Source organism: Humulus lupulus, chromosome 3 (genome assembly GCF_963169125.1).
Source record: "Humulus lupulus chromosome 3, drHumLupu1.1, whole genome shotgun sequence".
In the NCBI taxonomy this organism is placed as follows: Eukaryota; Viridiplantae; Streptophyta; class Magnoliopsida; order Rosales; family Cannabaceae; genus Humulus; species Humulus lupulus.
The window spans coordinates 34,056,422-34,084,407 of record NC_084795.1 but is presented as its reverse complement, the minus strand read 5'-3'; the positions used below and the strand labels follow the sequence as shown (position 1 = coordinate 34,084,407).

The 27,986-nt window shown below is 36.6% G+C and overlaps 3 protein-coding genes across 3 annotated transcripts; 2 read left to right on the top strand and 1 right to left on the bottom strand.

The window, feature by feature from the left end:
* The first annotated feature begins 5,015 nt into the window (after positions 1-5,015).
* Positions 5,016-7,059, top strand: LOC133823882 (uncharacterized). Its single transcript, XM_062256735.1, has 2 exons — positions 5,016-5,108; positions 5,782-7,059. Exons 1-2 carry the CDS (start codon positions 5,016-5,018, stop codon positions 7,057-7,059), a joined length of 1,371 nt encoding a protein of 456 aa, XP_062112719.1.
* A 4,633-nt stretch (positions 7,060-11,692) lies between these two features.
* On the top strand, positions 11,693-13,111 carry LOC133822499 (uncharacterized). Its single transcript, XM_062254860.1, has 4 exons — positions 11,693-12,366; positions 12,461-12,531; positions 12,659-12,757; positions 12,860-13,111. Exons 1-4 carry the CDS (start codon positions 11,781-11,783, stop codon positions 12,953-12,955), a joined length of 852 nt encoding a protein of 283 aa, XP_062110844.1. The 5' UTR covers positions 11,693-11,780; the 3' UTR covers positions 12,956-13,111.
* Positions 12,971-17,109, bottom strand: LOC133822498 (E3 ubiquitin-protein ligase ORTHRUS 2-like). The gene is made up of 9 exons (XM_062254859.1): positions 16,480-17,109; positions 15,603-16,135; positions 15,230-15,355; positions 14,979-15,078; positions 14,819-14,880; positions 14,642-14,744; positions 14,349-14,484; positions 14,033-14,250; positions 12,971-13,764 (listed from the first exon to the last, which is right to left on the bottom strand). The coding sequence occupies exons 1-9, from the start codon at positions 16,906-16,908 to the stop codon at positions 13,273-13,275; spliced, it is 2,199 nt and encodes a 732-aa protein (XP_062110843.1). The 5' UTR covers positions 16,909-17,109; the 3' UTR covers positions 12,971-13,272.
* Between the last annotated feature and the right edge of the window lie 10,877 nt (positions 17,110-27,986).

The window sequence follows — 27,986 nt, the reverse complement described above, 5'->3', positions numbered from 1 at the left end:
TGATGAGATAAATCTTATGAGAAATCTAAAAATGACATTATACCATTGGCAATAATGCAATAAGAGATTGGACATAAAACCTAACACAAATATTACTTTTACTATTTATAAAATATATAGAAAGAGCATAATTAATTCTATATAGATTTTAGGAAAAGTAAATATATATGGATGAGATGGAGAAAATGATAAAGATATTATCTATATTATTTTCACTAATTTGATAATATATAGAAAGTGCTTGACAAAATCTATATACTATTAGTAAACATAAATATAGATAACAAGATGAAGAAATAGAGATGAAAGAAAATAAATCACTCAAATATATAAACTTTAAGCACATAGTGAATCAAAAATACCAAACAAAGTTATAGTGCAAATAGGATCATCCTAACCTTCCTAAGAAGGTTAGCCTATTATGCTAGACATTCTCATGAAATTCTAGAGAGAAAATATGAGAAATGAGACTAAAATTTGGTAGAGTTTTGCTACCTAAAAATTACATACCAATTGTGAAGAAAGAGTCCCTATTTATAGAGGGAGAAAAGGATTAAAAAGAAATTAAACAACAAAATGGGGTTTACAAAATAAATCTGAAATATTAATAATAAAATATGATTTTGAAAAATCAAATCTTATTATAAATATTAACCTAGTTATTTTGGTGTATGGTCAAATTGCTCATTTTCAAAAACACCAAAAAAGATGAGCTTTAAAGCTCAAAATGGCAATGTGCATGGCCCAAGGTGCATGAAAGGTTGGGCCAAAGGTGGCTGGTTGGGAGCTGGTCCATTGACCAAGCCCAGCCAATCAGAGAAAGCCATCTAGGAGGTTGGATGCTGAAGGAGGCGAGTTGGGCCTACATTGGGCTTGGAGGCTACGCTGGAGAGAGAGAAGCTGGCTTTGGGCGAACTGGGCCTGCTGGTTGCTGACTTTGGGCGTTGGGCGTTGGGAGAGATGGGAGAAGCTGGAATGGTTGAAGGGTGATTACGTTGGAGGAGGTTGAAGGGGACAGGTGGCGCAAGCTGGAGGCAGCAGCTGGGCACCTAGGCGACGCATGGCGGCTTCTGGCGAGGACACCTGGCGGCTGGGCAGGGAGAAAAATGGTAGATGTTGCTGGGCTTGGGCCTTCGGATCGGACCTTTTCTTTTTTGCCAATTTTCTTTCATTTGTTTCAAATTTAATTCTTTCTTTCTCTTTTCATTTCAAAGTGCCAAAATACAACTTTAATTCTTACAAAATAACAATAAATTAAATCATGATCAAATATTTTAATCCATAAAATATATCATATTAATTCCATGAAAATATTAATTAAAACTTAATTTATTTTGACATTTAAGATTAATAAAGTTGCACTTTTCACCTCTAATCACCAATGGAGAAATGAGCAACAAGTTCAACCATCAAAGTCGTATTTTGCACCTCAATATAATGCTCATCCACAACAAAATTCTCTCGAGAATACCCTTCATGCATTCATAGAGGAACAATCCAAACTAAATCGCCAAATGATGGAAGAAATCAAGGAAATGAATTTCAATTCTCAAAATTGACTGAATCCTTGGCCATTCCAGAAAAAGGCAAACTTCCTTCCCAACCGAAATTCAATGTGCAAGGCCAACACATGACCCAATCTTAAAATTCTAATGATCAAAATGTCAAGGAAGTAAATGCCATCACGACCAGAAGCAGTAAAACTTTGCAAGATCCACCCATAAAATCCAACTCTCCCAGTACTCCAAAAGTTATTCTCGAAAATCCACCACTCAATGCTTCTCCAAAAGTACCATTTCCCCAGGCTTTGAAACCTGTTGGGAAACTTCCTGATAACTAAGCTGAAATCATTGAGCACTTGACATAAGTGAAGATTAATCTTCCTTTGCTTCACATCATAAAACAAGTGCCGGCTTATGCCAAAATCATCAAGGATCTATGCACTGCAAAAATGAAGCACCATGTCAAGAAGACTGCTTTTAATGGATGTAGTAGCAGCTACAGGTATCCAAATCACTCCAACAACTTGTTATGTTATACTGTTGGGTACAGGTGGAAAAGTTTGAACTAAAGGAATTTGTGCTCAAATCGAGCTGGAGTTAGGCGCTTTGAGGGTGGTAATTGATTGTCTGCCATTGGATTTAGGGGGACAGATGCAACGCCCTAAACTCCAGGGACCGTTACGGTGTGCCTTATAAACAGTGCTAAACTTGCTAATCGAGTCATTTGGCCAAAATCGTGTAACTAAGTATTATTAGCGGTTTAGGGATTAAAAATTTTGGTTAAGAAATAACGTTTCATTAGAACGTTTACTATATACATTGGGATCCCAAAATATAATTTAAATGTTTATTACAACAAAATATTTACAACCAGCCGATCCAAGCGGCAAAACAGGGTTTAACCCTAGTTCCTCTTTCAAACCTCGGCCGTGGTGGTCGAGCAGCTGCATATGTACACATCGTCACCTAAGCTCTCCAACTCAAGGATGGTCTAGCTTTCTTTTACCTTTACCTGCACCACATAGCACCCGTGAGCTGAAGCCCAGCAAGAAAAACTTAATATGCTTATGAACAGTAATAACATGTCATCAAATCATAAGGCACATGCCTAGCAAATATAGCCCTATTCAAGCAGCAAATAAGTTCACGTAATGATGGGTATCCAGGATAAGGAATCCTACCCTCCTGAGTGGATGACTATCAAGTCAATCCTAAACAGATAAGTGATTTAACACTGGTGGTTCCGGTAACCATGCTGGGTTATAGCCCTAAATAGAAGAGTGACAGTTGTAAAAGTCACTAAGGTGGGTTCCGTTCCCATTGGCCATGTGACGATAGGGTCACCAGGGCTTTGCAAATAAGTGATCCTTACACTAGCTTAAACATGGTAGGTATTTGATGGAACAATCACCAACATAAACCTCCAGAGTGACCACAGGGTCACTAACATGGGATTTCGCTCCCTTAGCCATGTGACAAAACAGTCACCTAGGCCTTTGGCCCTGGCCCTGAGTAACTAGTCCTAGACTAGTCAAGCGCTTATAATTTTCATCGACCTTCAAGTCGGTCCAACATTAATGCTGCTAGAGTCATTCAACGTTGATATCGATTAGATCTAATCTTTTATCAGCTCTGCGTTCATGACGCTTACGCCATTTCTGACTCTTAGGTCAGTAAAATGCGACCAGTGCCGATTCTGAATAGTCAGTGCCATACACAAGTAAGCAATGCTACCAAGCATATATCACATGTCAAATATTCGAATACAGGGCATTCAACATGCTTACTTAACAATTGATAGCATAACTAGGATCATGCATAAACACAGAGACTCAAGTTCTGATCAATCTCATATTCAATATTCATGGCATGCCCTATTCACATGTTTCTCGTGTATCACATGCATCACATTTAAACATCCAACATGCATAAAGAATAACCATGCAAGTCATATACACAGGGTGCAATTTTCTTACCTTTGTTCCAAGCACAGGTTACCAATAAACGAGCCACAAGCACGATCCTGATTCCAAGCCTCTAGTGATAACCTAGTCACAACCATAAACGGTGATCCAATGAGTTCAAGTTCTAAAACCCAATCCTGGAACCAAGACCTAGCCTCCAAGACATCGAATCCCACTAAACCGGGTAGTAGGAACAATCCCGAGGCCTAAGGTTTGAGTTCCTATGCTCAAAACATCACTTTGGCCATAAATGCCCTCAAGCGTCGCGGCCCTTAGCCAAAACAGAGGTGCCAACATCAGGCATCAGCACCAAGCGCCGCGGCGCTACTATTCAAGGGCCTTGGCCCCCAGACCCCTTCAGCAACCTTCGCCTGCTTCTTCGAGCCTGGGCCGCGGCGCCCAAGAACAGGGCCGCGGCCCAACCTCGAACCAGCCATTTTTCCCCAATTTCTCCATTTTAAAACCTTCCAAAAACCTATCCAAACATCTCCAAACTCAAAAATCAAAGTTCCCAAACATCCCCATGATCCAAAGCCAACAAAACCCAAGTCTCAAATCATCCAAAAACTCATCAACACACAAAATCCAATTCAAGCTTAAAAACTTTAAAAACTTAGAATTTAAAACTTGAATTACCTCCGATTGAGTTGTTTCTCAACTAAATCCTCTGGCTAATAAGCTTCTAATCTTTCCTAGGATCACTATGCCTCAATCCTCGCTTGAATCCGAGTCCTAGAACTCAAGTTTCCTTCGAAAATGCAATCGGAAGACGAAAATGGAACTTAGAGGGAGAGAGAACGTTCTGCACAATCTTTTTATTTCTTAAAAGGTTACTTCAAGCTTAAGTAGCCTCAAACAAATCCTAACGCTCGGGGTCTCGAAAACTTCCCCGTGGGCAAAATAATCAAAACCTCCAGAATTTCCCCCTGATCTTACTAACTCCCAATTTATCATCAAATATTAATTCCCATTACCCAATAACTCAGTAATGATCTAAATACCCCTTGACTAACTCCGAGTCAAGAATAAATCCCGTTGTGACTTTCCCACTAGCTTACCTCATAGGATCGTCTTGTGCTGAGCAACCCTAGCATAACCAAATAATAACAAAGCACCACACACATATCACATATATGCCAAATATGCCCGAAATGGCCAACATATTAAATTCACCCAGTTAATTAGAAATGGGTTCGCATGCATATTTAATACACCTAAACATGCATATTATGATTTAATAACATAATAAATACATTATGGCACTCTCGGCCTCCTAATCAAGGTCCTAAACCTTATTAGGAAATTTGGGGCACTACAACAGATGTGATACTCGGTATCAAGTGGCTGGAAACCTTAGGCAATATCCAAGTTAATTGGAGGATGATGGTCATGGGTTTCGAGATAGCGGGTGCGTGGGTAACGTTACATGGTACCCGAGACTTTGCAAGTCACCGATATCCCTTAAGGCAATGATTCACACTGTCGAACATGACGGATTGAGTTTTTGGGTTCAACTGGGGCTCTCAAGGCAAAGGAGACCACGGGTAACATGTCATTCCTCAAGGTGTATCAGACCTTCTGGAGCATTTTGGAGCAGTATTTTCGATGCCAACTGGATTACCGCCTGATGGAGCCAAAACAGGTATGTTTTAAAAATGTATAACTCGCAAGCGCACGAATCGTATATAAAGTATAGTATTCGTGTAAGCACAGGATCGAACCCAAATGAGTTGTCTAAAATAAAAAAGAAAAGTATTTTAAACAAAAATTAATAAATTCTAACCTAGCTCCAAAGATTGATGAGATTTAATGTCATGAACATAAAATAAAAGATTTAAAATAAAGTTATTTAAGAGAATAAAAATAAATCAATTATGATTTGAAAATAAGTGTTAAAATGAAAGATTATTAAGATACTAGAATCCACAAAATGTAAGTTTAATAATACTTATTAGTATATTGATTCCTAAGTTTTAGTGATAGTTAAAATAAGTCAAACTATCATTTTCCAAATAGATTTATACTTTTAAGAATAAATTATTTCTAAAAAGATAGGATTTTTCTTCACTTTTCAAAAAAGTATAATTTCAAAGTATTTAATGTGAATCAACCTAATGAAACAACAAAAAATCAAATAACATTATTTATAAGGCAAAACATAATATTTTTGTTCTAAGCATTGGATGTGTACAATTTAATGACACATCAAGAATATTATGTTTTGCAAAATGAAGAACAAAGTGCAATATTATCTAACAATAAAAAATATGAGATATTAAAGATGAAAGACAAATGACTTACTGATATTTTGTAAGGGGTCTCTGTCATCAGTTAAGGTCATTAAGAATGTGCTTAGGGAGTTTAGCTCTGTAACAGGTCTGCACATAAATGAGAACAAATCTCAGATTTTCTTTGGAGGAATTTCAGATGCTGAAAAATTGCATCTGTCTGTTGAATTGAAGCTGACAGAGGGATTGTTTCCTCTAAAATACCTTGGTGTCCCTATGAGACCTACCAAATGGAAGCATGAGGATTGTGATATCATTATTCAGAAAATCAAAATGAGATTACACACTTGGGCTAGTAGGCACCTGTCTTTTGCTGGCAGAATGCAATTGATTCATTCGGTGTTGTTTGGGCTGAGGAACTATTGGATGAGTATTTTTGTTCTCCCTCAAAGCATAATAAAAGAAATTGAGAGACTCTGTCGTGGTTTTCTTTGGGGAGTTAATGGGAATAGATGCAAGATTCATATGGCTTCATGGGAAAAAGTTTGTCTTCCTAAGGTGTTTGGGGGGCTCGGCTTCAGAAATGGACAGAGGTGGAATCATGCTATTTTGGCAAAGTATATCTGGGCGATCTCAGAGAAGATGGACTTGCTGTGGGTGAAATGGATAAATTCCATTTATTTGAAAGGCTCTGATTTTTGGACCTATAAACTACCTCCGGATACCAGCTGGTACTGGAGAAAATTATGTAATCTGAGAGACAAATTCAGTAGGGAAGATGTTAAGGTTGCTGGTTTAACTGGGAAGTTTTATTCTTCCATTATATATAACAACTCTCTGTGTCATCAGCAGGTTGGATACTACAAAGCAGTTTGGTGTAGATTATCTCTGCCTAAGCATAGATTTCTGTTATGGCAGGTAGTCAATGCTCAGCTACTTACATTTGATAACTTGCTTCATTTCAGAGTGCCTTTAGACTCCTTACTGTGCCCAGTTTGTGGTGATTTTGAAGAGAGTCATTCCCACTTGTTCTTTGAATGTTCACTGTCTAAACAGGTGTTGGATCACATTTTTGGTTGGATGGATTGCAATACTTGGCCTTATGAGTTTGACAGATGGAGGACATGGATTTCAAACAGAAACAATGGCTTCATTTTTCATTTGGCTATCATGATATTAGCGGCTACTGTATATAGTATCTGGAGGAATCGTAACAACTGTATTTTTTATCATTTCTTTAAGTCTGCTTCGAGTATAGCTTCGGAAGTTAAGTCTTTAACTCATCATAGGCTGATCAGTATTAGTAAGCAGAAGCTTTCTGCTCAGGAACAAAGAGTATTATCTCGTTTTGTAATGTTTACCTGAGCTGAGCTTTGGAGTTCAGATGAGTTTGTTTTTAGTTTGTTTTGTTATTTTGGTGAGGCTTTTGTACTTAGCCTCTGTTAGCTATTATTTTGGTTTGATGTTTGTACTGTTCTTGTTTGATTATTGAAGTAAATCCATTCTTCTTGATCAAAAAAAAAAAGAAGATGAAAGGCATATATGAAGAAGAAAAATCCATAAACTTTGTTGCATTACAAGGGAAATCAACATACAACATAAATATTATCTAGTTACAAGTTGTTTCATCATAATCCTAATAATCTTATGAAAAATATTAGAAGCACATAACTAGAATAGAAATTACAAAATAAATAAAATACATACTTGAAAATGCTCTTGAAAAATACCAAAATGGAAGAGAGAATGGTAGAAAAGATGATGGTTACCCAAAAATTAAGCACCCCAAAATGGTCTTGAAAACCCTTATTTATAGCCAAAATGAGATTATTAAAATAATCAATTTAAATTGATTAAATAAATAATAATATGGCAAGTAGAGGTAAATTGTAGGGGTGATGATGATTTTTGTGGTGAAAATGTGTAGAAAAATTAGGTAAAAATTGGCATTTTTGAACAAAGGGGACAAGGGAACATTTTTTTTGGGCTCAAGAGGACCAAAGAGGTGGCTGGGCCAGGTGGTTCAGGCGACTGGTGGGAAGCAGGCAGGCTGCTAGGCCGAAGGGTGCTTGGATTGGGCCTGGTGTGGGCTGGGAAGGAGGTCAGGCGGTGTGGGCTTTTGGAGGTAGGCCCAGGCGTGGGCCTGTGCCTACTGTTGGGCTCGGATGGCCGTGTGGTTGAGGAGCAGCAATGGCTTTGGGCTGGACTGAGGAGGCACGGGCCTGGATGGGGGCAGCTGGAGGAAGGTTGTTGGTGCTCGGCTGGGTGAATACAGGAGTGGGCCGAAAGCAGCAGGCCCAAGTGGTGGGAGGAGGTCTGGGCTGAGAGGAAGGGCAGAGGCAGGCCTGATGCGTGATGGGCCTGGGGGCTTGGACTGGCTAGGCAGGTGGGAGGCTTGGAGAGCTTTTCATAAATGCCACATTTTCCTTCTCTTTTTTTAGTTTTAATTCTTTTCTTTTCTCTTCTTTCCAAAGTACCAAAATGCAACATTCTTTCCTACATAATAATCATAAATTAAATTAAAATTAAATATTTTCACTAATAAAATATACCATATAACTTCCATGAAAATATTAATTAAAATTTAATTTACATGACATTTATTTTCAATAAAATCATATTTTTAGCATTCCAACTAACAACACTAATTTTAAATAATTAAATTACAACATTAAACAATAAAGTATCTATAAAAACATATAAAAATATAGAAAATTACAATAATATTAATAACTACAAAGTTACTTAAAAACTTAATAAATTAATTAAAAACTCAAGAACTAAGCAACAATTATCATATAAAATATGGTAAAATAACTATATTCTGTAGAGTTATCACCGCCAAGCAGATACAAAGAGCATTCGATTATCCTACGCGATGGGGTGGGACCGATATCGGTGAGACCATATCGATACGCACAAGTGCAGAAAGATGAGATAGAAAAGTTAGTAGTGGAGATGATTCGAGCTGGGATTATTAGGCCAAGTACAAGTCCTTTCTCTAGTCCAGTGTTATTGGTCTGGAAAAGGGATGGTAGCTGGAGGTTTTGTGTGGATTATCGCGCTTTGAATAGGGAGACCATTGCTGATAAGTTTCTGATTCCGATGATTGATGAATTGTTAGATGAGTTGCACGGAGCTAGAGTATTTTCCAAGTTGGATATAAAGTCCGGATATCACCAAATCCGAGTGGCTGAGAGGGATATTGAGAAGACGACATTCCGCACGCATGAAGGGCACTACGAGTTCTTAGTGATGCCCTTTGGCCTTACTAATGCCCCTTACACCTTCCAAGGTTTGATGAACAAGGTATTCCGAGAGTTTCTTCGAAAATTCGTCTTAGTTTTTTTTGACGATATCCTTGTTTACAGTGCATCAAAGGAAGAACTTGTTCGCCATTGGGAGCTGGTTTTGGAAAGGCTTACTCAACATTGCTTGTATGCCAACAGAAAAAAATGTTTGCTTGCCCAAACTAGTGTGGAGTACTTGGGTCACATAATTTCAACTCAAGGGGTCGCTGCAGATCCGAGTAAAATTGAGGTCATGGCCATTGGCCCATTCCAAGGACAATCAAGGCATTGAAAGGGTTCCTTGGCCTCATGGGATACTAATGGAAGTTTGTTAGAGGGTATGGGAAAATTGCACGACCACTTACAGACCAGCTGCAGAAATATGCATTCGAGTGGACCCCAACTGCTCAGGAAGTGTTTATACAACTCAAAGAGGGTATGTGTGCAGTACTAGTTTTGGCTCTCCTAGACTTTTCATCTCCTTTTGTTCTTGAAGTCAATGCTTCTGGGTCGGGCCTAGGTGCAGTTTTGATGCAGAACGGACGACCTATTGCATTTTATAGTCAGGTTTTGTCTCCCCGAGCACGCACCAAGTCAATTTATGAGTGAGAGTTGATGGCGATAGTCTTGGCAATTCAGAAATGACAACCATATTTGTTGGGGCGGAAGTTCTTGGTGCGTACCAATCAAAGAAGCCTTAAGTATTTGTTAGAACAAATATTAGTTGCTACTGAACATCAGAAATGGCTAACGAAGTTGTTAGGATATGATTTTGCGATTCAATACCGGCCTAGGTTGGAAAATAAAACAACAGATGCCTTATCCCGAGTAGACAGTGAAGGTTCATTGGCTACTATCTCCGTTCCTCAAGTACTGTCTATACTTGACTTGAAAGCACACATAGCCTCAAACCTGACCCTTTCTAAGGTGATACAGGATTTAGAAAAGGGCAAGGACACAGGGGGCTACTCGTTGGTTCAGGGCTGCCTCAAGTTTAAGGGTCGCTTGGTGCTACGAGCAACATCACCCTTTATACCATTATTGCTCCAGGAATATCACAACAGCAATGTGGGGGGGCATTCGGGTGTCTTCAAGAATTTTTAGAGGATGGCGGCTGATTTGTATTGGGTAGGAATGCGTAATCACCCGCGGGATTGCTCCAACCTTTGCCTATTCCATCTCAAGTTTGGGAGGATATTTCACTGGATTTCATAGGGGGTTGCCGAATTCGAATGGTTTTGACTCAATCTTGGTGGTGGTGGACCGCTTAAGCTAATATGGCCACTTTATTCCTCTTCGGCATCCGTTCTCGGCCACTACAGTAGCTACCATTTTTGTTCAGGAGATTGTCAAGTTACACGGTGTTCCTCGTTCTATTGTATCAGACAGGGACAAGATTTTCCTTAGCCTCTTTTGGAAGGAACTCTTCCATCTACAAGGGACAATTTTGAAGCAAATCACCGCGTATCATCCACAAACGGATGGGCAAACAGAAGTGGTTAACCGCTGTCTCGAGACATACCTTTGTTGCTTTGTTAGTTCCAAGCCTAACTAATGGTCTAAGTGGCTTCCGTGGGCCGAGTATTGGTATAATACGACATTTCATTCCTCTACTGGTATGACACCATTTCAGGCCCTATACCATCATGATCCCCCACCTCTGGTCCGTTTCGAGCCTGCTAACACTCGAGTTTCAGCAGTTGAGCCCAATCTGCAGACCAGGGATGACATACTTGACTTGCTGAAATTGAATCTTCATCGTGCCCAACAGAAAAGAAAAGACGGGATGTTCAGTTTGAAGTGGGAGACTTAGTTATGTCAAGCTAAGACCGTATAGGTAGCAGACAGTGGCCAAAAGAATGAATGAAAAATTGGCACCACGATTTTTTGTTCCTTTCAAGGTGATTGCTCGAGTAGAAGCAGCAGCATATCAACTCCAGCTTCCTCCGGATGCATCCATCCACCCCGTCTTTCATGTCTCCATGCTCAAGCCAGCCCTTGGACCAAACCAACAAGCTTCAGTGTTACCTCCAAGTCTTACAGTAGAGTTAGAATGGATTCTTAAGCCAGAGACTATGTTAGAAGTTCGGTCGGGCACACACAAAGCAACACCACAAGCCCTAATCAAGTGGGCAACCTTCCTTCATTTGAGGCCACTTGGGAGGACTTCCCAATCATTCAAGAGCAATTCCCTCACTTTCACCTTGAGGACAAGGTGGGACTTCGGGTATTGTGACATACATGTACGTGCACAAGAGCAGGAGTGGTAAAAGTAGGGGAGCAGCAGAGAATAATTATGCTAGGTTGGGTATTAAGTTGTTATGAGAGTGAGTTTAGGGTGTGTGCAAGAACATGGTACCAGCCTAGGCATTAGTATTTAGCAGAGGTGGAGAGCCCATTAGTGGGTGTGTAGTATTTGGTAGGGTGTAAACTTTTGTGGGAGAGATCTAGGCTCTCGAATTCCTAGGTATTCCAATAGAGAAACTCACAATTTCTGCTTCTATTTCTCTGTTTTACCAACCACTGTACAGGTCCATCCTACTAATCCCCTGTAATAGGTTAGAATGGGCCTCCATTAACTAAGCCCATCCAGACAGTTCTCGGATTTGGCCCACTCACAACCGTGGCGGTGGTCAACACCCAATAATCAGCCATTACACATACTAACTAGATTGAACATTATAAGCGTCTATATATTATTTTCTTTTTAAAACGAAGGATAATAATCTTATGGCTGAACTGAAGTGAAAAAACAGTAGTAGAAGTAGTAGTAGCGTGTGTGTGTATAGCATAGGCATGGCGGCATCGACTAGACTAGTTCTACATCTACATGCCACAACCACCGCAACTGTAGTGGTGCCTATTCCCAAGTACAAGCTTAGATTATCCACCGCCAAAGCTGCTAATAGCCGCTTTCGTAGACCCATCTTCACATGTAAGGCTACCTCTAATACTACCACTCCCGTTTATCAAGGAGTCTATGGTCCTTGGTCCGTCGATTCCTCCGACGTTCGAGAGGTCATATCCTACCGTTCTGGGCTGGTCACGGCTGCAGCCTCTTTTGTGGGGGCAGCCTCCGCAGCTTTCTTGCCTGAAGACACTCAGGTTGGGGCCTTCATACAACACAATCTTGACCTGTTTTATATTGTGGGTGGCGCTGGACTTGGGGTGTCTTTGGTGTTGATTCATATATATGTCACCCCAATTAAGCGAACTCTTCAAGCGCTTTGGGGGCTTGGCGTGGTTGGATCCTCGCTTGCATACACCAACCTGGCTGCGCATTCTGGGCAGGGGCTGGTCCAGTATGTTGTTCACAACCCCGCCGCTGTCTGGCTTGTGGGTCCACTCTTTGCAGCCCTCACTGGCCTTGTCTTCAAAGAAGGTAAAACTACACTCTTTATTTATCTATTTGTTTGATTTTTTTTCTTTGTTTCAATGATGTTGGATTGGATGGAATGGAAAACTTGCTATAACAGGTCTCTGCTATGGCAAGCTAGAAGCTGGACTTCTCACTTTCATAATACCAACTCTTCTTCTTGGCCACCTGGTTCGTATTTCAACCTTTATATTCTACGTATATTGTAATGTAATGAAAATATTGAGTGTTCAAGTGGGTTGTTTTACCATCATGAAATAATGCATTGGATGACCTTGGTTTTCAATTTGAAACGCAGACTGGTTTGATGGACGATGGAGTGAAACTCCCTCTGCTTGGGGCCTGGATGATACTTTTTGTGATATTTGCTGGAAGGAAGTTTTCTCAGCCAATTAAGGTAGCTACCTAGTACTACCTAAATACTAACTATACTTGGTACAACTCATTTTCACTTATTTTATTTATAATAAAAACTTCTGTGGTGTTTTTTTTTTGCTAGGATGACATTGGTGACAAATCCGTCTTCATGTTCAATTCCCTTCCGGAAGATGAGAAGAACGCTTTGATCGAGAAGCTTGAGCAGCAAAAGTCTTGATTAGAAAAACAAAAATTTAAAGAACAAGTCAAAAATGCATAATATATATGCGTTGACAGGACTGTACTGTAGAATAATATGTAGATAGTGGCTATTTTTCATTTTGCATGACATTACAAACCAAAAAAATGGATAGGTTTCTGATTTTCACTAAAAGTGATGTGTGGTTGCCTGCATGTACTGCAACAGACCCTTTTGGAATGAGAAAACTTTAAATACATAAAGGAAATCTAATGTGTATAAAGCCAAGGAAAATGCTAAAATGTTTGATCAAGCATTTCAAAATGGGAGCTAAGCTCAGCTCAACGAGTATCGAATCATATGGCAGCTACTATTTTAGCCCTCGGGCTCCTTCTGATTGGTGTTCCAACATCTCCAGTTCCAACCTTCTTGCGCTTAAGATTCTGTCTTTTAGGTTTGCTTTCTCCTTTGGGGGATGCTTGTGGTTTTGGTTTCTCACCCTTAACCGGAATGTCTGTCTGCTTCTCATTAGTAGCTTTAGGTTTCTCACCCTTAACCAGAATGTCTGTCTGCTTCTCATTAGCAGCTTTAGGTTTCTCGGGGGAGGATGTCTTAACCTCTTTTAAGGGACTGCCAACAGTTTCTTTCTCTTCCTCGGCCTCGGGGTTCAAAATATTTTCTTCCACTTCCTCTTTCTCCTCCTCTTCCTCTTCCTCCTCATCTTCTGCCTCAGCAGTTACCTCTTCTCCTGTCTCAGCAGCTACCTCTTCACCTGTCTCAGCGCTTTCTTCAGCCTCTTCTTCTTTTTGCTTTAGCGATTCTATGACACCCATTAGTTCTCTATTAACCTGCCAAAGAAACAAAAAATGGGCAAAAGAAGAAAATTTACTAATTGTTACTCCACAATATTTCTATTTGTGCCAATAGACAAGTACAAACCAAGAGTCAGCTATTTTCCCAAGAAAATGCTCAAATATACAACTCTGCTATAGCTATACATATGAATATTTCAGTAAACATGCATCAAGGTGGTGCGACCAAGATACAAAAAAAAAAAAAATTGTAACTTGGTATAGAAACAAACAGTTGCAACAGCAGCCTAATAATTAACATTACCTGTGGGTTCTGAAGAAAGTCAGCAATGTCATTTGTACAGCATGGACATTTCATAACATTCTTCTGAGCCCGCAGTGTTCTTCTGCCTTGACATGTCCTCTGCTTCACAGCAGTTTGACCAGCAAATACACCCTCTAGGCAACCCTTGCAGAAGTTATGAGCACAAGGGGTAGTGATTGGGAGAGTCATCACCTCCCGGCAAATTTGGCAGGAAAACTCTGCACATATAACTATTTGTTAAAGTGCTTGTACAAATACAAATAGAGCTGCAAAGATGATAGAAAATGCTCAAAATTTGTTAGTAAGAAAATTATGCCTTTCAAAAGCTTTTTTCTGGCAGACATTTTGTTAACTATTTTAGATCTCTTCCTCGCAGTTCCAGAATCATCAGCATGCACACGTTTTCTACTAGGTGGTGGAGGCTTCTTCCACATCCAACGACCTTTTTCCTCCTACCAAACATGATAAACGATAATAGTAAAAAAGAGAAATTATATATACATATATATAACAAGCTAACTAACTTATTTTGACAAAATAAAATGTTAATGCGTAATTAGCTGTGATGAGAGGAAAAACATCATAAAATTTTAAGTGCTTGTAACTTACATCGTAGTCCCAGAACGGAGCTTCTTTCCTTTCAGTTAGATCCATTGCTTTATTTAACTCTGGCACTACAGGCAAGGGCCTTGGAAGGTCCCCATGATCATTACTGAAGATCATTTAAAAAAAAAATTAGTGGTTGGAGAGAGAGGGACTGAGAGGAAAAGATGACTATGAGCAGACCTTGTCCATGGAGCTGGTTCATTGTCACATCTAATGAAAAGGTATCTGCATACAAGATGGCCCTAAAACCACAGAAATTATCAGTTGATATAAACAAATACATAGCCAAATTGAGTGTTGAGGGCTAAGTACTACATTAACATGACAAGCATTATCTTACTTGCCCTCCTTTCTTGCGCCAGCATTTCTCAATTCTGTAAACTCCATCATACCGCACTCCCTCTTCTGGGGCATAAGCCGAGCGCTTCTCCTTGTGAGACCTGTCAATCAGAAATCTGAGAGAAGAGAAAGCACTTGCCCTACTACGATACCAAGAATGAACTTAAGAGAAAAATTCAGCAATTGTGCTTTATTTTGCAATCCTAATATCAGCTGCTACCAATTTCAAACTTTAATTTAGCATCAACAAACCTCACAACTCGAACTGGATAACCTTTTCGGCAACTAAATCGCAGTGCCTCATTCAACTTTTCAAACTTCTGATCAAAAGAATGAGCCTTATTTGTCCGTTTATTGCCACTGAGATCTCTCCCACCACTGTACATTACAATTGAGAAGTTGGAGATTAGACATCTTAACATTAAACCTAAAGAAAACACCAATAAGTTTTCCTAGTCTAAGACATCAAGCAATGTAAAAATATTTAATCCCCATTAAGTAAAAGGGATTTGCAGAAAACCAGAGAAACATGTACGACGAATTGAAGATACAGGCTTCACAACTTGGCAATTGAACATACAAATACATGTGAAATAAATAAGAATAACAGTTGAACAATCAATACCTCCCAGTGTAAAGAAACCACTCGCCGTGATCCTCATCATCTTCATAACCACCAGAGAGAGCCACTGACTGGGCGCCATAAGTCGACTGCCCAGCAATCCCAGAAACATGAGGCAAATGGATTCCCCATTGTCTACATTCCATCCTATCTGTCCAGGATTCCCCAACTAATACACCCTGATCTCTTTCAGGATCATTTTCTGCAGGAATAGGCCCAAAGTGATCAGGAGCCGTTGTCACAAATATCTTCCCACTGCAAGCATTAGCCAATCCACTCTTCTTTGCACGGTCAGTTGTGAAAGCTTTGTCTGGGCGATTTTGATTGTGGATAAAATGCTGAGGCTTGCTTTGCCCCACTTCAGCATTGGATGTTGTCGCCCTTGCCATTCTGATTGCAATGACAAGCGCAGAGTTGATTCTGGGGTTGCTTGCCACCCTGTTTGGGATCGGGCGCCGGCAATTGGCACAGGTACGTTTCCTCTGTCCAATCCATTTCTCGAAGCACTTGAGGCAAAAATTGTGGCCACATGGTGTCTAAAATCACAAAGCAACGACACATAAGTTTGAACCAAATAAGAATCCATCTTTCAAAGAAAAAAATAACCCCACCATAGAACCCTATGCATCACTCTTCTGACAATTATCGTGATGAGGAAAACAAAAGGCAAAAACAAGCATTTGTTTCATTTGGGTTATGTATAAAATTATTAAAAAAAACACTAAGCCCCATACATGAAACGGCTGCTCTCAAGGATTGAATTCAAACTAGTTTTTATGTCAATAACCCAAAAAAGACAAAACATTAAAAGTTTGGACCTTTTTTTCCCGAAACGCTTCAGTATTCAATCTAGGAAAAGGATAAAGACAAAAAAGCCTACCGTTACAGGTCTATCCGGCAGTTGCATGCAAATCGAGCAGTTCAAGTTACCCCCAAGAAGATCAAGAAGGTCATTGGTCTTGGAAGGTCCGCCATCGGATGGTCCAGCCTGGTCGCGCTTGCACATGAGTTGCTGGCGCTTCTGGGCCTTCTCCCGCTCGGTCAATGAGGTATCGGACTGAATGATCCGGATGGCGGCCACCAAGTCGGAAGCAGAAGCGATTGGGTTGGTCACAGGGTTGGGATTGGAGAGGGACGAACAGTCGGGGCAGTCCCATTTGACAGCCTCCCCCATGGTTTCGGGGCGGGAAGAGAGGCAAGCGACATGCCAGGGAGTGGCGCAGGTGTAGCAATGGAGGGTCTCATCGGCGGAGGGCTTGGTCTTGCAGACCATGCAAAGGCCATCGCCGTCGCAGGGGAGGTCAGCCATGGTGGTGGGGATGGTGGAGAGAGGTAGAGGGAGTAGTCAGTGACTGAGTTGAAGAGTGAGCGAGTGGGTAGTGTGTGAAAAAAGGTGGGGATTTTATGGGATTAGGAAAGTGTGGGGGTTTGTATGGGCGGCATTTTGAAAATTTCGTAAGCTTTCCCTCTTTTTCTTTTTTCTTTTTTCTTTTTTTTTACCAAAAACAATTCATGTCTGTCATTCCCTTATTTGCTCCATTTTTCCTTTTTTTTTTGTTTTTTTTACAAACGTTTTTCCATTTTCTATAATATTTATTGTCTATTCCATATTCATGTACCCATTCACTTTTTTTTTCATTTCTCTAGATATCTCTCTATTTCCTTCCTTATTAGCAAAAACATTCTTCAATTTTTCCTTAAAAACATCTATTAGGTTCGTGTATGTCTTCCATCTGGATTTTTTTTTATGTTTATCTTCATTTTAAAAAAAATTCATGATGCACATTTTTCTTAGTTTGAGTTATGAGGCATATAAAAAATTTAGTGATCAAATTGAAATTAAATTTTCAATTTTAGGGATATGATTCTAAAAATGACACATTTGCAATTAAAATTTAATTTAGCTAATTTTGAATTTAAGAAATAGAATGTTTGCTTATATAATCATTTTGGGTTTCCATATTGTTATGTTTCTATTGTTTGGGCTTCTTTTTTTATCACTACATTATTGATCATATAGATTATTAAATAGTTAATAAATCTTAACTCAAGTGTTTGGGACGTTCAATTTTAGGGATATGATCATTACTCCAAGAGGAAATTATATTTTATATGAGATTTTTAATAGAGCGTGCAAAAACATGACTTTTTAAAAATAAAAAAAAAGTTAATTTATAGCTTTTTTTAAAAAAAATTCATTTTTATGAGTTTATTTTCTTATATTTTTTTTATAAAAGTTGGTTTATACCATAATTTTACTCTTAATCAAGTTTTATTAATTTGGAAATGTACGTTTATTATTTTATTATTATTTTTTTATCTTATTTGTTTTTTATATTATTTTTATATAACTAATTTTAAATTAAATTTTCTTTGGTTGTTTTGCCATTTTTTTTCTATTTTTCTCTTTTGTAATACGAATTGTGTTCATTTTTTTTATTTATTATAAACATTTTTTTTCCTTTTTTTTAGATTGTACGGTTCTTTTTTCAAATCATGGGTATGGTAATTAGTTACTTGATTGATCTTTGACAGTTATATAAAAAAAAATCTTAGAGCTATGTTAAATAACATGTACCAGGAGGGATACCCAGTTACCCTGAGAGGAGTAACCTTCTGCCATAAGAGGGGTATCTAGTTATTGTAAGAGGGGTGATGGGTTACTCATATTAAATATGAAAAGAAACATCAAATTTGAAAGAAAAAGAGGAAGAACACTTCATTAAAAAATAAAAAAGAAGTAACTATGATTTTAATAATATAGGTAACTAGTTACCATAAAGAACCCATAAATATACACATACGTCAGAACATGAAGGTAACCAGTTACCACAATAAATATACACACAAAGAATGTGAAGGTAACCAGTTACCCCAAAAAATATACACACAAAGAATGGGAAGGTAACCAGTTACCACTGACCTGGAGATAAAAAAAAAAAAAAAAAACAGATCTACCCCATTTCTCTCTCCCCCTCTTCATCTCTTTCTTCACCAAGAACCCTAGTCGTCGCCTGCCTCTCATTGCCGACCCTCCACTCTGACCACCTTATTGTATCACCTCGAAAATAGAAAAAATATTCAGAACTAAAAATGGTTGGTAGTCAGGGTTGGGACTCGCCTAGGTGCGACGAGGCTAGGGTGGAGCTTTCGGGTTCTTGGTTCTTGGCTTTGAGTGTTGGGTCCGGGGTCAGGTTGTAGAGGGGTGGCGATGGATCTCGGGATCGATGATGGAGATGGAGATGATGAGGGCGGTTCGCGTCTAGGTGTGGGTTGATGTGGGGATGGGCTCGGAGTTACGCCGCAGAGGAGGTGTGAAATCGCACCTAGGTTCAGATGGTGGGGCTCGGGCGGAGTTGGGGTCTCGAACGGTTGGGGCTCTCGACGGAGGGTCACCAGTGCTAGATGGGGTCGCGGTTGGGGTCGCCGGAGCTGGAGGGGATGGTGCGAATGGGTTTTGGAGAGATAATGGGTTTGTGTGGCTGGATTTGGAGAGAGAAAGAGTTTGTGTGACTGAGGTTTGAGAGGGAGAAGGGTGGATGCTAATTTTACAATAGTACCCATGTTTGGTTGATATGTTTTTGTTTTAAATTTAGTTTCCATATTAAGTTAGCTAATAATTGTCTTTCCCATACTTTGTTTTTACATTTATAAATTTTCTCATATAAATTAACAAAAGTATAATCGACATAAAAACCCTATTTTTTAATTAGCCCAAGTGTTTAGGATAATGATTTGATTGGAAAGGCAACACGTGTATAACTTTCTATAATAATTTAATCTTGTTGTCAATCATTTTCTAAATTTATATATTCATTTATTAGTGATAGTTATCACATAACTAACTCGATTGGCGTCGTGTATCTCCTTTATTTTTTTGGTATGAACTGGTTTCGTTAAATCATAAACCAAGTGTTTAGACCGATGATATGAGTAAAAGGTTACAAATGGTAATTGCACAAGAAATTTTAAAATTATTTGAAACATTGTAATACAACTTTATATAACAAGTTAATTGTATTTTCAATCATTTTTCTAAATTGGTGTATTCATTTATTTATAATATTTACCACACAACTAACTTAATTAGAGTCATGTATCTCTTTATTTTATACTTATTTAGTAAAAAGGTTTATACTTTTTTGGACCTGTGTTTTTTCTCATTACATGTTTGTACTTTGTGTTTTGACAAATTATTTTTTAGATCCTGTGATTTGTAAAATGGTTAAAATAGAATCCTAAACCTAATTTTGGTCAATATTTTTTCAACTAAAATCATAAATAATTTACCAAACTAATAATTCAGAACAAAAATAAAATCATTCTGCTTAAAAATTATGTTGTTATATTTAATTTTTTCTTTATCAAAATTGAGTTTAGGATTCTATTTTAATCATTTTATAAAATATAGGGTCTAAAAAGTAATTTGTCAAAATACAGGGTCCAAACAGATAATGAGACAAAACACAGGGTCCAAAAAAATATAAACCCTTAGTAAAATTGATCCAAGTGTTGAGGAAAATTATTTGATTATAATGTAGCACGTGGACGTTATTTGAAACATTATAATATAACTTTCTTTAAAAATTTAATTCTATTGTCAATCATTTTCTAAATTGATCTATTCACTTATTAATGATATTTATCACATAACTTACTTCATTGGCGTTATGTATCTCATTAATGATATTTAGAATGATGATATGAGTGAAAGGCTACAAATGGTAATTGCACCAGAAATTTAAAATTATTTGAAACATTGTAATGCAACTTTATATAACAAGCTAATTGTATTCTCGATCATTTTTCAAAATTTATGTATTCATTCATTAATATTATTTATCACGTAACTAGCTTAACTGATGTCATGTATTTATTTATTTTATATACTTATTTATTTAAATCTTAGCCCTAGTATTGAGGAGAATGATTTGATTGGTAGGCAACACGTGGCCATTATTTTTTTGTAAATACATATATACGGAAGTTTTCTTGCAAAAATAAGGTGATTATATTTTCAATTTATTAATATATAACTTTTAGGTTTTATTTCAAAAATATTGTTTGCAAGTCATATTCGGTCTCCCACTCTTCCTTCTACACGATATCCACCTCTCCTATCTACACGATCTCATATTCTCTTCTCTACTAGCTCCGGTGACGCCTATTGCTAAAGCTGTAAACCTTCGAAAAGCAACCAGAAATCTCCTCTCGTCAAATCCAAATCACCATGTCAACCTAGTTCACATTGAAAATTCGAAAAACCAACAAAATCTCAGTAAAATCTGTAATTAGGTTGAAATCCTATTGAATTATGACTTCAAAAAGAAACCCAACCACTCAAATATTTGCAACTTTCACATAAGTTCTTATTACTGTTGTTGCTCTATTTTTTTTTGTTGGATGTTTCAAAGGTTGCTCTGAATATTGAAAATGTTTTTATGGGTTGCTCTGAATATTGTACATGTTGTTGAATATGTTGCTTCCTAGTTGTTGAAGGAGTTATAAATGTTGCTGAAAAGCTTGCTTAAGAGTTCTTTTATTTGTTGTGCATGTTGTTTACGCATTGCTAAAGTGTAGTAAAGATTGTTGTATTATAATGATTGTTAATTGCTGAATAGGTTGCTTAAATGTTTCTTTATATGTTGTTTATGAGGATTATAAGTTTCTTTAAGGGTTGCTAATAATTAAATTATAATAATGATGGTTGGTTGCTGCATAGGTTATTTTTTAGCTGCTGAGGTTGTTGTATATGCTCATTATAAAAGGATGTGGTTTTTTTATTAGGTTGTCTATTAGTTGCGTAAGTGGTTATAAATGTTGCTGAAGAGGCTGCTTAAGAGTTCTTTTATTTGCTGTGTATGTTATTTATGGGTTGTTAAAGTGAAAGTAAAGATTGTTGTATATATTGCTTATAATGATACACAGTTGCTGAATAAGTTGCTTAAATGTTTCTTTATATGTTGCTTATGAGGATTATGAGTTTCTTTAAGGGTTGCTAATAATTAGGTTATAATAATGATGATTGGTTGCTGCATAGGTTGTTTTATAGTTGTTGAGGTTGTTGTATATGCTCATTATAAAAGTAAAAGGATGTGGTTTTTCGACTAAGTTGCTTAAGGGATTATAAATGTTGCTGAAGAGGTTGCTTAAGAGTTCTTTTATTTGTTGTGCATGTTGCTTATTGGTTGCTAAAGTAATAGTAAAGATTGTTGTATATATTGCTTATAATGATACGCGGTTGCTGAATAGTTGAAATGTTGCTTCAAGGGTTGTTTTATAATGTCACTTTATAGTAGAAAGTGTAACTTCAAGGGTTGCTTAATAAGTTGCTTATAAGATTTATCTTGGGTGTAGGAAATGGATGGCATTACAGTCAAAGTGGATATAACAGAAAGACTTGCAAAAACCCTCGACAAAAAGAATAGATATTGACTTACAAAATCATACATTACTGCTTCATTTTTTTTTTTCAAAACAATATGAAAAGTTCAATTATTTGATCTATGCAATGGTTTTGGTTCATTTCCCTTATGTTTTACTTCAAAATTACTGATAATTTCTTTAATATACAAATGTTATTTACTCAACAACTTTATTGTTAATTAATTTCATTAACATGTTGCTTAGGTTGTTTTTGAGTTACTGTACATGTAAGCATATAGAGTTGCTCACAATGAAGCATTATATGTTACTTTGGGGGATAACGGGTTTCCTTAAGGGTTGTTAATTTTTTTGTTATAATAGAGATTATGGGTTGTTTAATAGGTTCCTTAAGGATTGCTTAAATAATTATAAAGGTTGTTGTATATGCTGATATAAACATTGTGGATTACTAAATGCTTAATGTTTGCTTAAAAGGGTTGATTTATGTGTTGTTTTGGGGGATTATAAGTTGCAAGTTGATGAATAGGTTGTGTTAAGAGTTGCTTAAAAATGTTGCTTTATATGTTTGCATATAAAGTTGCTTAAAAATTTGAAGGGTTGCATATCATGTTACTTTATGAGTTGCTTAAGAGTTTTCGTAGTTTTTTGACAGGTTACTTTTTATGTTATTTATGATAATTGTGGGTTGCTTAAGAGTTGAATGTGTTGCTTACAAGGGGCTGCTTAATGGTTGTTTAAGGATTGTTGAGTAGGATGATTAAGGGTTGCTTTATATGTTGATTTTAAATTTTCATTTGGAAATCATCAAAAAAAGACATTAAATTATAAAACAATTATAATTTGAAAAGTACATCTTAAGTACAACAAATAAGCATTTTTTCTTGACAACAACAACTATATTAATAAAGTTTTCCCATTGTCTTATTGGTTGTGCCTTGCTAGCTGCATAATCACGACAAGCATACTCTCATGCACTCTCATATCCACATCAATGCTTTCCCATTGCATATGAGCACAATAAATAAGTAAGCCTAGATCTATGACATTCGACATCAAAATTAGATCTGGGAATCTCTTTCCCGCCAATGAAATACTCATCAAAAGAGAACATATATATCGCACTATCTCTACACAAACACAAAGAAAAAATAACATAAGTTATATCCTAAAAACAACATATTAAAATATAAAAAAAATATTTAAGATTTCTAAAAATTAGAAAGAAAGAAAAACTCACATAGATGACCCACAAGGAATGTCATCATCCATAACTACTTTAAAAGAAGCAACTTGAGGTCTCCCAACATAAGGCTCACAAGAGAAGTCTATATCGGTACTCGCATAAAATCCAATGATAGACAAATAAGAAGGTAGCAACACAAGCAATGGTTCTATAACTAGCAAGGCAACATGATCCTTACGATCACAACTCAAAGTATTATATACATGAATCAACCTATCCTTGAAAGACAATATAGCAAGGAGCCAATGCTTTTCACTCTTAACTAAAATAGGAAAAAGCACATGATTTACTTGTAGCCAAGAAATGTTGCAACTGAATGCTAAACCCATCATAACCTCAGCAACAACATGGTTGTGATTCATTACCCCATGATCGCGATTCTTCCTTAAAAAAGAATCATAAATGGCTTCAATCCTCTTTTGAAAGGTAGTATCAGTTATAGTGGACTTCAAAATAGTCGAGTCACAATACATACCTTTCTTACTCAAATAATAAAAGACTACATCAATATGCTGCAAAGAAAATCAAAATCTATAATACATTTTAGCAACTAAATAAAGAAAGTAAACTAAAAAAATAAATTAAATAGCACAATATAAACAAAAAATAAAAGAAAAACAAGAACACTTACTGATTTTGAAATAGGTTATCCACTATATTGAAGTGCATGGAACCACATCTTTTTAGTAATAACATCAACCCCAAGTTGCAACCCAAGAATGATTAGGTTGTCCTCCTTACAATACAATCTCGATCTATTAAAAATCAAATAAACAAGATACGATTAGAAAACTTAGAGAAATAACCAAAACAGAGATAAGAAGAAACTAAATGAAACACATCACTTACTTATTATTACTTTTCATTCCTTTATCAAGCCATTCGTAGAATTCTTGAATGGCGATAATGTAGAGTCCAAAGAACTTTAATTAGCTAGTTAGATAGTAGTATAATAGTAATAGTAGTATTATTGTTATGACTGTTGATTTTTGGTTCAGACCGGGATTTATTTGGACACTCATAGTAACACTTGTAGATTTTCTAAGTTTAACCTATAGTCTAGGAATATTAATTTTAACCTAAGGTTTAATTAATATGACTGATATTGAGGGTAATATTTATTATATTATAAGGTTTAGATAAGACCCAATAAGATAATAGCACATGTCATGTATAGGTTTAATAATGATTAAGTATTTTGAGGAATAAATTTATTAAGGTTAAAATTTGAATACCCTAGAGTCAGTCAGCAACTTTGAAAACGTTAAAGGGCTTAGTCAAGGATGTTTACTCAATTCAAATTAAGCTAAAAATGTGTAATTTCGTGTTTAAATATTCAGCGTATGTCGATATATCGCAGCTATAGGGGGCGATATATTGCAGTACGAAGATACGAAAAACACGAAACGTTGCACGATTGCCTCGGGCATAATGGCCTAGGCGATATATCGCCTCCTTCAGTGTGTTTTTGAAAGTTTTCAAAAACGTTCTCATTCAAATCCTTAACCTCTTGATAAGTCCAGCATCTTTCTGAACGAGTCTTCAGCCTCTGCTGAACGATAATTCAAATTTTTTTCACTTAAAAAGCCATTATTTTTATTCAAGTTAAATGAAGATCTTTTCATTCCTAAACTCTATAAATAGGACCTAGTGCCCAGCCATTTATTCATTCTTCAAGCTAAGTTCAGAGGCTGCAAGTTGCTAGGTTATTGTGAGAGTGTAAACACTTGGGTTGGGGATCATAAGCTTAATCACTATAAGCTTACCAAACACTTGGGAAGTAAGGTTTATTCACATTTCGGTTCAAGGTTTAGATTGGTCATATAAGTCTTCAAGGTATTTCCAAACTCTAGTCCATTTCTGTATTATTTTCTTTAAAGTTCTCATAGTCTTCTACTCAGTATTCTAACCTTATTCTTTATTCTTGGTTAGGAAATCTAAGTTCTTGAGCATAAGATTCTTGGTAAGTGTATTTTGATGGTATAGTTCCTTCATCACTTCCATCCCTTTTCTTCAATATACTCACCCTGTTATAAATGGTTTTTAGGAGTGTTCCAAGGTCCCAAACCTATTCTCGTATCCTGGTAATTTTGGTAAGGAAAATAGGATAGGATTTATGTGTTATATGACTTTATATGTTATCTTATGATTTTATGTTATGTAATATGCAATGTTAAGTATGTTTGTAGACTTGGGCATATGACCTATACAACTAACAAGACCCAAATAGATTATGGGCATATGACTTGTTTAGTTTATGGGACCCCAAGTAATAATGACCATTATAGTATGTATGTGACATAAGTGTTATGATATGTTTTATGTTTCTTTATGAAATTTATGTATATGCTTTATGTGTTAGATTTTCCTTGCTGGGCATTAGGCTCACTCCTTTTCTGTTTATACGTGCAGGAAAATAGCTTAGTGGCGGGAAAGGTTCTTGGAAGCTTGGGGAATGTGTATTGAGGTAGAATGGATTCAAAGACCCGAGAGTATCGATTCGAGGATGAAGTCTTTACTTATGGTTTTATGTGTATGTTTCCACACTTATTTATGTAATCTCTTTTTAATTACCATTATGTTATGTTTTGTTTTTAAAACAATGGGATCCCATATCCTACTTGAGATTTTATGTAAGTTTAACATTTGTTTTTACAAGTTTTAATAAAGTTATGATCTTTTCACTTGTAAGTTCTATTAAGGATTAGGGTCTATGTGTAGTTTTCATTAATGGTCCAAAGTCTATAGTAGTTGGGTCATTACAGATAAAGTCAAACAATTCACAAATTTTGTCATCCAATGGGAAAAGTCCTTTGACAACCTTGATCCCTCCTGTAGATCGATGTAGCGTCTCCGAATTTTACTTAGCTAGATAGTAGTAGTAGTAGTAGTAGTAGTAGTAGTAGTAGTAATAGTAGTAGCTCAGTATTCTAGTTTTCGTGGTTATTGGTTCAAGCCGGGATTTAGGTGGAAACTCGTAGAGATAGTTATGGATTTTATAAGTTTAGCCTATAGTTTAGAAATATTAATTTTAACATAAGGTTTGATTAATATAGCTGGTCCTAGAAATATTGTTAATTATAACATAAGGTTTATATAGGATAATTAACAACGTGACACTTGTCACATGTATGATTATTAAGGATTTTAGATGAATAATTTAATAAAGGATAAACCTAGGAAGTCTAGAACCTTCCCTCAGCTGTTAGGATCACGTTTTACTCTGTCAAAGTGGTTTTAAACAAATTGAAGTATGCTGAAAGTGTGCAAAAACGTGTTTGATTTATTAGCGTATACCGATATATCGTAGTTATAGAGGTCGATATATCGCCTATGTTTGATACGAAAAACACGTCGACTTCGTACGAACGAAACCATGAAGGCTCGGGAATATGGGGGAGGCGATATATCGCCTATAGGGGCCGATATATCGGCTCCACACACATATTTTGAAAGTTTGTGAAATCCGAGCTAGAAACAGCCCTTAACAACATGGACTTACTCTTGAACGTTTTTTACCGAGTTTTGGGCATCTGTTGAGCAGAAAATTCAATTTTTATTAATTAATTTATTTATTTTAAAAGGAGTTAGTTTCACTCCTTGAACTCTATAAATAGGACCTTTCAGTTAGCCATTTGCTTCATCATTCAAACATTTTTCGGAGCCTCCAAGTTGCTAAGTTCATTCTAGAGAGAAACACTAGGGTTTTGGGGTTAAAAGCTTTCCAATCTAAGCTTTTCTAAACACTTGGGAAGTTAGATAGAGTGATATTTTGGTATTGAGGTGTAGATCGAAGTTCTAATCTATCCAATGTATTCTTTATCCTCAAGTTTTGTTCATTATAGTTCCTCTTATTCTTTCATTTTCTTCAAAATCCTAACTTGTTATAATGGATTTTGTTTAGGTGTTTGAGTTTCTTGAAACTAAAGGTTTTCGATAAGTTCTCATCTTAATGGTTTAGATTTTCTCTTCATCGTCATTTCTTTAGAAAACTTATGGATCTTACTGTTTGGTTTTAGGAGTTTTCAATCCCGTTCTTGTCTCCAATATCCCAGTTTTTGGTAAGGAAAATATGTTAGATTTTATGTGTTATGATTATGTTTATATGATATGTATATGTATGTATATATGTATATGTTTATGTTGTAGTCCCTTGGTAAATGTAGTTGCTTAGATAGCAAATAAGCGAATCCCAATATTTTTATCATTATCATAGACTGTAGTTGTTAGAGAATATATATTTTATTGTTCAATGGAAAAGTGGAAAAACCAAAAATACAACTCTATGCAAAAATACAATAGACAAGGTAATTGGTTAAATAAATATTACAACTCAATTGCTCAAAATACAAGTAACTAGAAAGATATAAGAGAAGAAGATTACAAACTCAAAACAATAATAATACAAGTAAATAAGATCAATAAGATCAAAAGAATGAAAACACAAATAAACTCTCACACAACCAAAGTGTAGAGTAGTGGGGATCACCAACTTGAACAAGGTTCAAGACCTTTGTCCAAAAGCTTATTTCCCCCTATTCTCTAAGCACTAAGGGATCTCTCAAGGAAATAACTCTCTGGAATAATCAAGCCTCGAGGTGCATTTTTCAGCCAAGTGCTTTGTGGATGAAAAATGGTGTGTCATACAAGTGAGCATTAGGCTCCTATTTATAGAGTTTGAGATACCCTTTGGATTTCAAATTCCACCAACCCCCATGGCTGTTACCAATGTTTAATTGGATTAATATGGAATTAAA